The 13,863-nt window shown below is 42.7% G+C and overlaps 1 protein-coding gene across 1 annotated transcript; it reads right to left on the bottom strand.

The window, feature by feature from the left end:
- Positions 1-6,789: 6,789 nt before the first annotated feature.
- si:dkey-202l22.3 (7 transmembrane receptor domain-containing protein) lies at positions 6,790-9,913 on the bottom strand. The gene is made up of 3 exons (XM_035680526.1): positions 9,469-9,913; positions 7,887-8,284; positions 6,790-7,097 (listed from the first exon to the last, which is right to left on the bottom strand). Exons 1-3 carry the CDS (start codon positions 9,911-9,913, stop codon positions 6,870-6,872), a joined length of 1,071 nt encoding a protein of 356 aa, XP_035536419.1. The 3' UTR covers positions 6,790-6,869.
- Between the last annotated feature and the right edge of the window lie 3,950 nt (positions 9,914-13,863).

Raw genomic sequence — 13,863 nt, 5'->3', positions numbered from 1 at the left:
ATGATCGTGTGATTTTCCTTAAATTCGATGATGGGATCAGACAACGACGCAGGCAAGGAATACATCGAGGACAAGATGCAGGGACGGGCACAAATCCTGAAAGTGTTTCAGTCGTTCAGACCGACAGGGAGCAGAAGGAGAGACAGGGAAAGTGGCTGTAGTCAGGTGTGAGTGTTGATCAACATTATTATGCTTTACTGTCAAATTCTTCCTGATCATCGCCTGTATACAGGTGATTGCGATGATAATGAACAACAGAGTTAATGCTAAACCTCACAAAAAAACACAGCATACATCCAAAGCAGCGTATGACAATAGTTCACATCACTGTGTGTGTGCGCGGTGCGCTGGTTGATGTGTGGTGTGTTGTGTGTCTGCTGTGTGTGTGCTGTGGCGTGTGTGTGCGTTTGGTTGTGGAACACTTGAACAGACTTGTGTGATCGTGTGATTCTTATGACTGGCAGCTCGTCTAGTCGGAAGGTGGAGCGGGGTTCTCTCTCAGAGAGTGGGGGGGGCGGGGAAAGGTAGCTCCACAGATAGGCAGAGCTGTGGTGGAGCAGCAGGGAGCGGTGGGAGCGACTGGGGTAACTTTATGTGAAATCTGTACGACAGTCACATATACTGTTAGGAAGCGCCTGTAGAACGGACAAAATGTTAGATATTTAATGAAACCTGTTGTCTTCTTCCGTCAGGGTCGACTTGCGATGAAACGTACAGTATTCTTCGTCAACGACGCTCTGCTGAAGGTGCAGGAAGATTAGTGATGTGGGAGGAAGAAGGGAGGACAGAGAGTAGTCTTCCAGGATGTCCAGCTGTCTGTCTATGAAGATGACCGTCTAGAAGAAATCCTCCACATCTTCGAGTAATGAAACCTAACCCTCAGGGGACACAGTCCAGCTAAAGACACTACAGGCTTGACTGGGTTAAGCCAACACGGGAAGCTATTCCAGCGATAACAGCACGAATGGTATTTGGTTCCAAATATAAAGGACAGATATTTATTCTCTGAAATACATTTAAACAGTTGGGGTGCTGTTGTAGGGTACGTGGAGCGTGGGACTAGACGAGATCACGATGATTAACAACCATCCAAGGGCATTGATCTTTTTAAATAGACCGGGTGGTGACAGTGGCTGCCATACACAGAGGTGGCAGCTATTATGGGTTGTTGGTGTAGCGCCTTGGAATGTTGTTGGGCGTGAGCGATGACTTCAAGTTGCGAAGAGGGGGGGAGTGGCATGGGCTGGTGTATGGGTTGGACAAGAATGGAGAAGAAAGATGAGGTGGTCTGGGGTCGGAATGCGGTGAGCGGAGTTGGATTGAACTTGGTATGCTCCGCCAGAGAAGGAAGAGCGGGGAAGGTCGTCTCTGGCCTGCGCCGCCGTGTTGGTGTGTGTTGGAGGAGAGATGCGTTGCCTTGCGTGGGAGATAAGAGGGTGAAAGAGGTCGATGAAGTTCTACGGATGGAAGTGCAGGTGTCGGGGGAGGTCGGGGGCGGAACGCAAACGAAGAGAGAATGTATGGCTTGAGAGCTTGAGGTAGTAACGTCGCTAGCCGAAGGACGAGAAAGAAGAAGGCAGTCTTGGAAGGCTACAGAAGGAAAGGCCCGAAGGATCATTCACTCTGTGTGGTCGGTGTGTAGCAGCCAGCTGTGCACAGGCCGGGGGGGGGGTCTGATGTAAAAGAAAGGCAAGGTATCTGATGTCTGTTGAAGGGGGAGCGGGGTGTGCGATGGGGGTGGCGGTGGCCGCGATTGAGAGAGGAGCGAAGCGGGGGGGGGCGGCGCCACTGTTTCAGAATGTCATTTCTAGGAATCACCGGGGAGAGGAAGTTTGGCGTCGCGGCGGGGTGGGGATAGGTGGTCCGCGGGGGGGAGAGGAAGTGGGAGCTTTATATTGGGGGGCGAGTTGCGTGCGGGTTGGGAACCCCTGGGGGATAGTTTCGTTCGTGTCTTAAACAGCTAACTGGTATTCCTACTGTGGTGTCTGGACAGTTCAGGTTCCATATGAATGGTGTTGGCCACCGGGATTCCTCTCTAGACCCACCTTTATGACAGAATCTGCAGATCGTCTTCCACACAGCATCATCTTTATCAACTGCACTTCAGAGCAGCCGTCTCACGACACAGCATATGTAATTCACTGCAGCGCACCCAACCACGCACACCCCAACCGCACCCACCGACCACGCAACCACTACTCTCCACAATAAATCTACGTCATCCTACAGCTATAACAACAATATAGTTGACCTGTTCTGGGAGCCAGGTGTTGAAAGAATCTACCAGCCAGTGGTGTCCGAGCCAGGCTGTCTGTGGTCAAACATATCGTGCTGTTTGGTCTGAGTATATTCTAGTCTCTGAGAGAAAACCATAACACTGAGCTGAGAGCTCATGTGTACATAAGTAATCGGGGATCCGATCAAGCAAGTCTCTGTTTCAGTGGTCTCACAAACACAAACACACACCAGGCCAGCAGCACAACACACACAGACATCACACGACACAGCAGACATGCATCAGCGAGGGCACATGGCACCCAGCACTACCTGAGTCCCTAATGAACTTTTCATACGCTGCTTTGAATGTGATGCGCTGTGTTTTGGTGAGTTAGATTAGTTCTGTGTCATTATTTGCATCCGGAATCACACGTATCTTCACAGAGAAATCAGAGACTTTGGGTACAGTGTAAAACACGATCCAAGTAATGTTGCTATTAAGCGAGCCACCTCTCGAGCTGTCTGCGGGAGGAGCTTCCTGTCCTCCTTGCTGCTCTGTCTGAAGCTCTGGAACCCTCGCATAACACTTTCAGGTGACTTGTCGTTCCCCTCTCTGTCCTCCATGCTAGTCCTTCCGTGCAAGTGTTGTTGCATCCCTCTCATCGTATTTGAGCAGGGGAAGTCACACTGATCATCTCATATCTGCCTGGCAAGGAGGCGAAGCGCGAAGGATCGGGGACTGGTTAGTAGGCCCCAAACTCCCCCAGCTGAGCCGAACTGAGATTAAGAGTTGCGTGCAGTCGTTGCCAACCAGGCGTGGTTCATTTCCCAACGCTTCAAAACCTGCAGGGCGTTGGTCAGCGTCCCTAGCACTGTCAATGAAGTGAAGCGGCTGTAGGAACCGTCTAGTGCTCAGCTTTTGGCACGCCCAGGGATCGTCTGATTGATATGAGACAGGTGGCACTCAAGTTAGCAGACCGAGGGGGAGCGAGCGGTGAGCGTGGCGCGTGCCCGAGTGAGCGGAGCATGAGGGCAACGGCAGGGGTGGGTTGAGTTAGAAAGTATTAGTGGTTGCCTGGGGGCGAGTATGTAATGCGCTGGATGTATGAGCTCGCCAAGTAGGGTGGGATTATATTCGGAACGACGAGCCAAGGATAGGGCATGAGAAGATATGAGGGAAATCCAGACTGGCTAGAAAAGGATGGTAGCCTACGACGACCCGACTTAATAGGGTTGAGCCCATTTTCCCACGGGTTGACCAGCCAATAACATCCAGTATTTTAATTGCACAAGCCCTGACCTCATGCCTGCCACTGTTCTAAATGCTGCAGCGCTCAACGATAACGTTAGACCTAACTCACTTCGTATACTTTTTGTCGGCTAGCATAATGTAGTAGGAATAGGAGGAAAAGAAACCACTAGTGTCTTTAGTGGTAGTATTACGATTGTTCATAAAATATGAAACGTTTCTCTTCTGGCTTTATTTTGAAAGTGTAACCGGACGTTGCTTATTTATTTTCCTAATTCAGTCCACCCGGACGTGGGTAAATGTGTTGTTGCTAACTTGACAGTGCCACGGTCTCATATCACTAACATCCCTGCGCGTCCAAAAGTGACGTGATGAACTAGCTCAAATACCAGTACACATACATTTTTGTACAGGATACTAGCGTCAGTTATTTAGCCAATTACCATAAACCACTTATATCAAAACAATACTTATTTTTGTTTATTTGACAAGAAAGCAGGTTCGTAATTAATTGCTTGAAAGGATTAGTAGGTCCTTTTCGTACAGTATTATCTCCTCTATGTATTCACACTGTTACAGCAATACCCAATTTCCAGTCATGGTGGTAATTTTATGGTTCAATTGACTCACAAATAATTGCCTGAAGTATATTTTGAATATTCTCTTTTTTATGTAACACATTTTCACTCTGTTGCAGACCTTAATTTAAGGTGGTTGAAGTGAAATCTGTCTAGTAGCCTAGGGGACCTGGAAGTCTAAATCCTTACTGTAAGGGGCTTAGTTTGTTTATATAAAACAAGTCTTAGCCAGAATCCACTTGCTGTTGTGTCAGTCTAAACACTAAAGTTTGTATTTACTTGTATTTTAATATGAAGCAAATAAACTGGTGGAATTCTCAGCCTTATTCAAACAACTGAAATGGCCCTGAAAAATCCTCCAAAAGGGCAGAAATAACATCTTGAGTATGTTTGCTTATTTGTATTTCCCGTTTATTGTGTTCTTTATGTGCACTTTTGCTGACAGCCTATTATAAAGGCATAATCTGCTTGTTACTGATGATGGTAAGAGGCAGCAGAATAATACAGCAATATTGGACTTGTAGACCCAGTGCCATACTTTTGGCTTTGATTATATTGCACAAAGTATTTGTTCTTTCTTGATTTCTGTCTTTTATAGACAAAAATAATGGTGACTTCTGTAGTTTTGGAGAAAGTTGAAACAAACTTAACGTCATCATTTAAGGTTTCGACTGGGCTATACCATGACAAAATTGCTTTTCTGGGGGGTTGCTGCCACTTGAAGGTTTTATATTTTTCCCCAGAGCCTAGAAAAGCAATTTTTCACTCACATATTGTCATCCTACAGTAAAGTCAATAGACGAGTAAGCAGTTTTCATTCAAGTGAGTGGGTGCCATATTTGCATGCAGTTCTTATAATACTGTACATCCACAGTACATACAGTACATCAGCATTTCACAGTGATTAGTTTCTTTATTACATTACTTTCTATCTCAGTTTGGCTATTTCACTTGAGAGATTTCTGTGCTTTTTTCACTAGCTTAAAGTGGGCGGGGCTCTGTTTGAAAAGGTCCATACACTGAACAGGATGCAACAATATTTGCAACCACAAAGTTCTGATGAAGCAGTTTTTCAGTGCAAAACTCTTGAGAAATAATAACTACAGATGTTTTCCCCACCCTTTAAGTTTGATAGCTACATAGTCATTAATAGTATATACAGAAATACTAAACATGTCAAACCAAGTCGCAGGGGCTTTAAATGTGGATTGATATTGTGATTAAAGATTTAAATCTTAAAACAACTGACCTCCCTTCTTGAAAACAAAACAAGAACTCTTGCAGACCCTTTCTGATATAGCTTCAGGGCAAAAACAAGTGGAGTAGAACTGAATGCAGGATTGGCATCGACACTGGCTGGGGAGCTAGGCTTTTTCAGACTGCATCAAAGCTACCCTGAGTATTTTTGTTCCTATCACTCGGGTGACAGAATGAATGGTGTTTTGGCATTTTTGAATGGGCTGATTGGATCTGTTGATGGACAATTTGCTCTGCACTGATATGTTTATTTTATGTAATAACTTGTTTCAAACCTTCCAGTTAACAGTAGAAAAAATTGCCTTTTAATCATAAGCAGCAATAATAATGAAAACTGTAGAACTCTGAATAACTAATTGAACAGAATTAATGTTGCTAAATTTAATTAAGATCACATTAACCAGTTCTCTGGTGAGTCTTTTAAAAGAACGCATGTTCAGAAATTGAATTGATATCCAGGCTTTGACAAACAAAGAAAGCATTAATCACACTTGATGGAAACTGAGTGGCACAGGTGGCAGCACAGTGATGCTTATGGGTGACTTTATTGTTCATGCTCTGAATATTAAGTTGATCATTGTGTCAATCTTGTTTTCCAGACAGAGCCGAAGTAGAGACTTGTTCATAAGGTAACACCTTTATGAATTTAGTATTGGTTACATTTTACAATGGTTTGAAGGTGACATATAAGGTGCAGATATTATCTCCCATATACGTATTAATCTTTTCCCCCCAGGTCCACACAAACTGTTGACATTACACATGCATGCACAAACACAACTGTATTTATCCATGTGCACAAATGAAACACAAAGTTAGACAGTGGAACAAAATCATAGAGAATAAATACTACATAATAACATTAAAAACAGCAGGCAACATGTATTTCAACATCAGAGAGATGTAACTGATATTAAGAATAAGATTCTGAAGCACAGACAATCAGAACCAGGGACAAAAAACAATCACATTGTGTCTTTTGCACATGCTCGTCTTGGTCTGTAACTCATGTCTGCTGAGAAGAGTTCAGAAAAGCTCCATGAAGTCAGAGTTTACTTTTTAAGTATAACCAGGCCACTGTGACCAGTATAGCCACTCCTGGTTTCAGCCTCCAGCATAAGTCTGTTTGAGAAACCGTCAGCCTGAGGGTCTGTTTATGCCACCTTTTTGAAGCGGCAGGATCTGCTTAGTGTCTCTGCCAGCAGCTCAGTGCGCCTAAGAAAAACACAGGGATCCCAATGAATGGCCTAATTCTTCATCATCATACTAAGCAGTCTGGCCTGGATCTGCTTCTTCGTCTGTTTGTCATAAGTGCCCCCCTTTTCTTTTAAGCACTGCTTCTGGTGACACTGTACAAGTAAGGACCTTTTTTTTTAAGTCACAAAAATTCTGGAAACACATGGAGAAATCTGATTTAAATGGATGTTGCATTTGTCTTTATTTTCTCCTGGACACCTCAGACATTAACATCGGTGTTAGGGGTGCAGGTGTTAGCTTGTGGGCAAGGACATGGCTCTGCATGGCAGGAGCTGCTACAGCAGTTGTATCATCGCAGGTACACTCTGAAATCAGCCCCTGGATGTCCCTCTCTCCACCATCCCCCTCTGGCGATTGCGACAAGGACAGAGGTAGCCTTTCAGGTGCATGCGTACCTTGCTGTGCAGTGAGGCATAGATGAAGGGGTTGTAACACGCAGAGCTCATAGCCACTAAATGACAGCATACTTGTAAGACGTTAACATAACGCTTCCCTATGATGTAGAAGTCTGGGTCCAGGTCCAGCAACAAGTTCAGCACCTACACAGTGACATAGAAAAATGTATGTTATGCGTCCTGGACATATTTAATTGCACTTAATCTGTCATATATATATATATTTTTAAAACACTTAAAACTATACTTGTGCACGTCGTCTTGGCTCTGTTTTTCTTTTTTTTTCACAGTTCTCAGAGAGGGCGTTCCAATTGGCTGTTCTACAATGCATGTCTGTTCAAATGGTGAAAGCCTGATTCAGTAGCTACTTCCTGCCCCTCACAGCCGAAGCAGAGTGTTGTTGAAACAGTCAAATAGGATGTCTGGGCCATCCTCTCATTACACTGTTTGATTGCTTTGCAGTTGCCTCTGAAGCCTGGGGCTCTCTGCCCTGGGGCCACGCAGCGCTGGAGGGGCATCTTTTAAAAGAGGACTTGCAGTGAGAGGGATTGGGGCCTTGGCAAGGCTCACGCCACGAGGAGCTGGCCCTACGAGACATAAGGTCTTGCAGGGCAACTGACTCCTTCTGCTGCCTTTTGAACTTGTGGGTTTGGTGAGAGGAAGTTAGTGGAGTGATATAAGAAAGCAGATAATATTTTGCTTTGTGCATCTTTAAAATGCCTACTGCCGTTGCTGTTGTTATCAGTTTACTGCTGCTGAGTTTATGATTTGCTAGCAGATAACCGAAGAATGTAAACTTGATCTCCCACTAAAGCCTAACTCTTAAATCAAGCTCTTCCTTACATTCCACTGAACAGGTTGGATAAGGGGTAATGAAGAAGGATAGTCAAAATGGCTGGCAGTTTGGCTTAACAGTATGGATCTAAGACTCACCTGCAGGGGCAGCCAGCAGAGGGCGAAGGCCAGCACTGAAGCCACCAGCAGACAGAAGGTCCTCTTCCTTCTTTGGCTCCAGCGCTGCTGGCTGTTGGATGGCTCCCCAGGAATGGAATAGCGTTTTAGGCTGACAGTGATGGCACAGTAGGATACGCTGACTGACAACAGTGGGATCATATAGGAGGCTATGAGAATGAAGCAGGAATAGAGCAGCCTCAGACTGCCACTATCTGGCCAGAATTCCTCACACACTACCAGATCGATGCCACTGGGTCGTAGGTCCAGATAGCGCGTGTAGAGAGATGGTGGGGCAGCCAGGGCCAGAGATAAAAGCCAGACACCCAGAGTCACGGCACCACAACCCCACGCAGAGATCCTCCTCCGTATTGGGTGAGCTGAGACAGAAAGGAAAAGACACAGACATGTCAGTATCCCGAGGTTGGGGCGGAGAGGGGAGTTTTCAGCATCTGCTAGGGATACACATTAATATTGGATTCAGCATGTCAGTATCGCATACGGTGGTATCATCCAATAACGGCTATAAAATGAAACATCAGCATCTGCAATTTCTTCCAGTGAGCCAAAGATGACGCCACCACATCTACGAGTGTCAAAGAGGGATAATTATATCTGTGGTTTAAGTTTCCGAAACGGATAGCTAAGTTGCTGTTTGCAATGATTGCTCTGCGTAGGTCATTCCTTCAACAAATTTAATTAGCTATCTTAAGAGCTGTCATTCTGATCATTAAAACACTTTTGTGAAGAAAAAAATGCGGTCCTTAGAAAATATGAGCGCAACCCCCCACGGCCAATGGCATCAGTCATAAACTCATGTAGTGTGTTGCTCTGGACAACCAGCTGCTTTCATTCATTGAAGAAGTCAGAATTACGTTGAGCCACATGCTACATGATGCCCAGTCACACGTATTTTTCAGGTGTGGTCGTACCTGAGTTGCAAGCTCTTATCTTATTTTTTATTTAATATATTCAGTTAATATATTATTGAGTTTAAAAATTTTAACTCTGTAAAACATATGCAGCCTGCTAATTTAGGCTTTTTTATTCAACTGTGTGAAAAAGAGCACACTATGTCTATTAGTGTTATTTCAGTTGGGTTTAATTGCTGTACGGTTGTAGAATGCAGTTACTTTCACATGATCCCTGAGGACAGAGACAATTTTGTTACTTGTTTTGGAACTTGTAAAATTGGTAAAATCTGCCCTGATTGTTGTCAGGATTGGCTCAGTTAGAGCATTATCAAGCCTGTTAAAGTATGATGTATTTTACAGCTTAAATGGGAATGTATAAATTTATTTTATGACTACATCTGCTATTGGGCTGTCACAATAAGAGCAGGCATAATATGTGTATTCTACTACAGGAGAGACTTGATGTTCTCTGCAATTAGGTTGTAAAAAAAATATTTGTATATATTGGCATCGGCAATTGGTCAAAATGAGCTGAAAAATATTGAAAGAAGAAACCAATTTTCAAATCCCACAAATAATAGGTTTAAAGAAAGCTTATGTTCAGTAGTAAACCTAAAGTTAATCAGTAAATATAATGTTTAGTCCGTTACCTACGACAATGTAGCGGTCCACAGCAATGGCAGTGAGTGAAAGCGCTGATGCAAACACTGTGGCACATTGCAGCAAGGGGACCAGGTGGCAGAGGGGTCTTCCGAAAGCCCAGCCATGGCTGTCAAAGGCATAAGACACTGTCAGTGGAACACAACTCAGACACATCAGCAGGTCTCCAGCTGCTAAGTTACCAATGAAAAAGTTGGTGGCATTGTGGAGTTTTTTGTCGGCCAGGATGCAAGCCAAAAGAAAGGAGTTTCCAACACCAGCCACGACCACTATGAGGCAGTAGAGAGGCAGGAAGAGAGGTTTAAAACGTAGAAGAAGCTCCAGGCCTATAAACATGTCCAGAGGGTCACTGTGGTTGAGTCCTTGTCTTTGTAGTCCTGTTTCATGACTGGTGTTACTGGTCACACTGAAATCCTCATCCATGAGGATATCCATGTCTCTGGAGACCAACCTTAAAATAAGAGAGAGCACGATCAACAATAAATCAATAAGCACTACAGGAATCATAAGTAAGGTATAAACCTTGGAGTTATGACTCCAAGAAGGATTAATAATGTCCTCAGACACCACTGTAAACGAACTAAATGCCATAGATGTTACTAACTACAAGGTGTTTAGTTTGGGGCTCTTCAGCTGTTACTTGGCTCAGTGCATGAATGATTATGCCAGCAAGCTGTTTTTATCCAAAACTCATCATAAAACTGCTCTGATAGTGATTGATTTTAATCAAGAACTTCTGTATTCAATCCCTTAGTTCCAAATACCACAAAGGCACAAAGCCATGAGACAACTTCAGTGGGTAGAGAGATAATATTTGATTAGCTTTATTCTCACAGGACTTTTACAGAATTCTATCTAATTATCTTTATGCTACTGCAGTGATCTGTTTTTTTTCTTTAACTGTTCTGGGAGGATGGGAATTATACCTGCAGGTAGATTTTTTATGTGAAAAATGAGCTGAGTTTGAGCTGAACTGAACTGACTTCTCATGAGAAATGTCTTGAAATTCTCACTTGTCCTGAGATTCAAAAGATGATAGATGTATGTTTATGCACTGGCGCCCTGTGATGTATCATGCATTGGAACATTATGCACCCTGGTGCCTTTTCCTTCAAATATCTGCTAAATCCCTTTTCAGGCTGATGCTGCCCCATCAGTGCAGCCACAAGGTAGCCACAGCCATAAAAATAAAATGAAGAGGGGAAATCGCTGTGAACTCACTTGAACTTAAAGTGGTCTGTTAGTGTTAAATTGAAGAATATAAAATGCCATCATCTTGAGATGGCAGAACTGATTTCCAGGAGTAACATTTGAGGATAATTCAGGGTGATTAGTATTTTTAAACCATTATTACAAGTCTGAGCATGATGCAGAACAAAATGTGATTTTAAATAACATAAAAACTACTTTGTTGGCATATGCTTCGTAAAAATCCGTTCTGACTTATATTGTGTCAGCTACCTAATTTATCATTTGATCTAACTGCCAGAATCATTAAGATAGTATTTCCATTCTATGTCAGGAAAAGCACTGGAATAATGACTGCATTCTGTTTAGGTGAATGAATTTTAGGGCTTTAGTGTTGTGAATGGCGGTGGAGTGCATAACTTAAGCCTGATTTACTTCGTAGCCTCGTACCCTACACCGTAGCTTTATGTACACCTCCCCAAACATATACATCGTGGTGACTCAGATCACAAAAACTGTAAATTGGTCAGATTGGTGTGTGTCTGCATTGTCTGAGAATGGGAAGTGACTCAAACAAAACCCAGATGAGTTAATAATGCTGTTTGAGAACCCCTGTTCAAACATACAGGCACACAAGGGACGCTGCCTTGCTGCACGACATGCTCTTGTCTGTCCCCTGATATTCCCTCATCCTTTTATTCCAAGGCAGTGGGGGAAAAAAACAAAAAGAAAACATAAAACAGATTGAGGAGAAAAAGAATTTCAGTCACCATTGTTTGAAGAACATGAAGAAACTCTACACATTGACACAGAAACCCCAACTGCCAACTAGCTTTATTTGTATAGCAACACCAATAAGCAAGTATAAATGCTCACAATGGCATAGGTCACTTACGTAAGCTACAGCATAGATCACAGTTGTGTGGCAATGGTCACAAAATTAGGGGTTGTTTGCAGCATTGATTACGAAATAATGGGGTGGTTTTTAGTTACTTTTGTGTCCAAGAAGTGCAGAGGGTGCAGAAATGTAATCGCTCCTACCATATGTAACAGAGCACGTAATGGGCGTGGCTGTAAAGTAAGCTTGTAGGATCTGCTTTGGGCTCTTCTCTGTCATGGCATATAACCTGCTTGCAGTAAATGTCTGATTAGACGAAGGAATATCGTGTACCAGCATTGGTATTGAACTGCCTAATCTCATCTGCACTAGACAAGCTTTCTCCTTTGAGTGACCACAACAGCTTTCCCTGCTTTGACAAGTCTAAATGTCTGCTGTGAGGGTTAGTTTTAATAGATCTTTTAAAATGAAATGGGTGTCTACTGGATGGTAAAATCATCATCATTCTCATCATTTTAAAAGAGATGATGAAGATTAAGAGATGAAGATGATTATGAGGAACTCCAACTCCCTGAAAGCTCTCTGACTAAGACTTATAGGATAGCTTTTTGGTTTGAATGCTAAACAAAAGGAAACGTCATCGTAGCTTTGTTAAAATGACACTCAAATTCCAGCATAGTAGTACAGTAGATACCCATTTGTCTTAGACGATGGAGGTTTCAAATTTTAAGGAATACAGATAACAGAAACCCAGTGTGTTGAGGAAGCCAGTGGAATAGTGTCTAGCTTAAACAGGAGACTTGTTGAATCATGGAAGAGTCATTCCAGTCTGACACAGTTTCAGCCAGCTAGATTGTACATGATAAAAGGTAACTCTGCTACAATTATGGTGCAGTCCATTTTCTTTTCTTTTGTTCCTTTGTCAGCACTATTACAGAGTGCGACCGTCTTTTCTACCACATGAAAACCATATTCTCAAGTAGGTGGGTTGGAGTAGCTCTTCTCTATCACTGTGTGGCCTTTTAGCTTTGGCAGTTAATGCTGAAAACACCAAACTGCCTTCATCCTCGGAGTAAATCACTGCCTGCACTTTAAAAGATTGTCTGATGGCTGAATTCTTTTTGAAAACGTCAACTTCCATTTTTTTGGAAGAAAACAAAAACATCCTGACCTTTTACAGAGCGTAAAGTGTTTCTCATATATAGAATTTATTCTGGTGGCCAAATAGATTTGCTCTCACGTAAAGGATTTGGTTTTTTTTTTCATTTTAAAGGTCTGTCTGGAAATACCATATCGACAGACCATATTCAGAATTAAGCTTATGAATGCACTGCTGTTTTGCAGCAAACTCTCTACTGTCAGATGTTGCAGCCTTCCACCAGCCCACTGAAAATGGGCTGGTGGTCATTTTCACTTAAACTGCTATCCTTACTGTTGCCTGTTTAGACAGAAACAACCAATTTTTCCATCTACCTTTTCGAAATGTAATATTTGGGTGAAGTATAACTCAAAAGACCCTTTCGGATAGTTTTATACATTATGGAGAAGATCAAGAAAGTGTGTTATGATTTAGTGCAACACATTTTTGACAAGCTAAAAACAGAAAATGCCACATGTGCCACTTGTGATCTTTCATGCCTTGATTAGGCAATATTACCTATTGTTGCAGTATACCTGACTAAAAGCCACATCATTCACTGAGGACACTGCAGTGAAAGTATTCCAGGGGGCCACACATGCCAGACAAGGCATGGCTTTGAAACGACAACAAAAAGACAGTCAGCGTCTTAAATGAGAAAATACCCAGAGGGGCACAACATGGTTAGTTTTATTTTGTTTTCCTCAGTAACAAGCACAAGCAGCCCAAATATTTATGAGTCATAAATATTGCTGGTCATTCAGGAAAGTAACTGGAACCTAAATTGTTTTGTTTTGTTTCTTTGTTTTGAAACTACTTAAGCTTTCTCTAACCAAACCCTCCTGTTAGAAGTTAAACATCTGATAGCTCATTGCAATGCAGCGTCATACTGTATCTAAAGATTTTTTTATGTTTTCATCTGTTATTATTGGCAGTAAGAGTTCTGTTCTTTGCAGGTTTCTGATGCATTTTTTAAATTGGCTGAGAGGAGGGGAGCTAGCAGAACTGAAGGATGTAGTAACAATTTAAGGTTTTAGGTCAACTACTGAAGAGAAATGGTAGAAAGCTGATAGAATGTTCTATGCATAACATAATGGAAACAAGCCAGTGTTGTGAGACTACTTAGTGGCCATTCAGACTGGAAACAATCCTCATTGGACTAATATAATATGGTGAGATATTCTACTGGATAATTAAAAACTTTAAAACTAATTTAGGAAA

Source organism: Morone saxatilis, unplaced genomic scaffold, assembly GCF_004916995.1.
Source record: "Morone saxatilis isolate NCDOM2014 unplaced genomic scaffold, NCSU_SB_2.0 Contig8, whole genome shotgun sequence".
NCBI classification, from domain to species: domain Eukaryota; kingdom Metazoa; phylum Chordata; class Actinopteri; family Moronidae; genus Morone; species Morone saxatilis.
The sequence above is the reverse complement of the archived record's forward strand: the minus strand, read 5'-3'. Positions and strand labels throughout refer to the sequence as shown.

What these genes read in the sequence shown, in the direction of transcription:
- si:dkey-202l22.3 (XM_035680526.1), bottom strand. Translation starts at nt 9,913, where the DNA reads ATGGATATCCTCATGGATGAGGATTTCAGTGTGACCAGTAACACCAGT. An exon ending in GGACCGCTACATTGTCGTAG is followed by an intron (nt 8,285 to 9,468) that starts GTAACGGACTAA and finishes TTTCTGTCTCAG; the next exon opens with CTCACCCAATACGGAGGAGG. An exon ending in TCTGCTGGCTGCCCCTGCAG is followed by an intron (nt 7,098 to 7,886) that starts GTGAGTCTTAGA and finishes GTCACTGTGTAG; the next exon opens with GTGCTGAACTTGTTGCTGGA.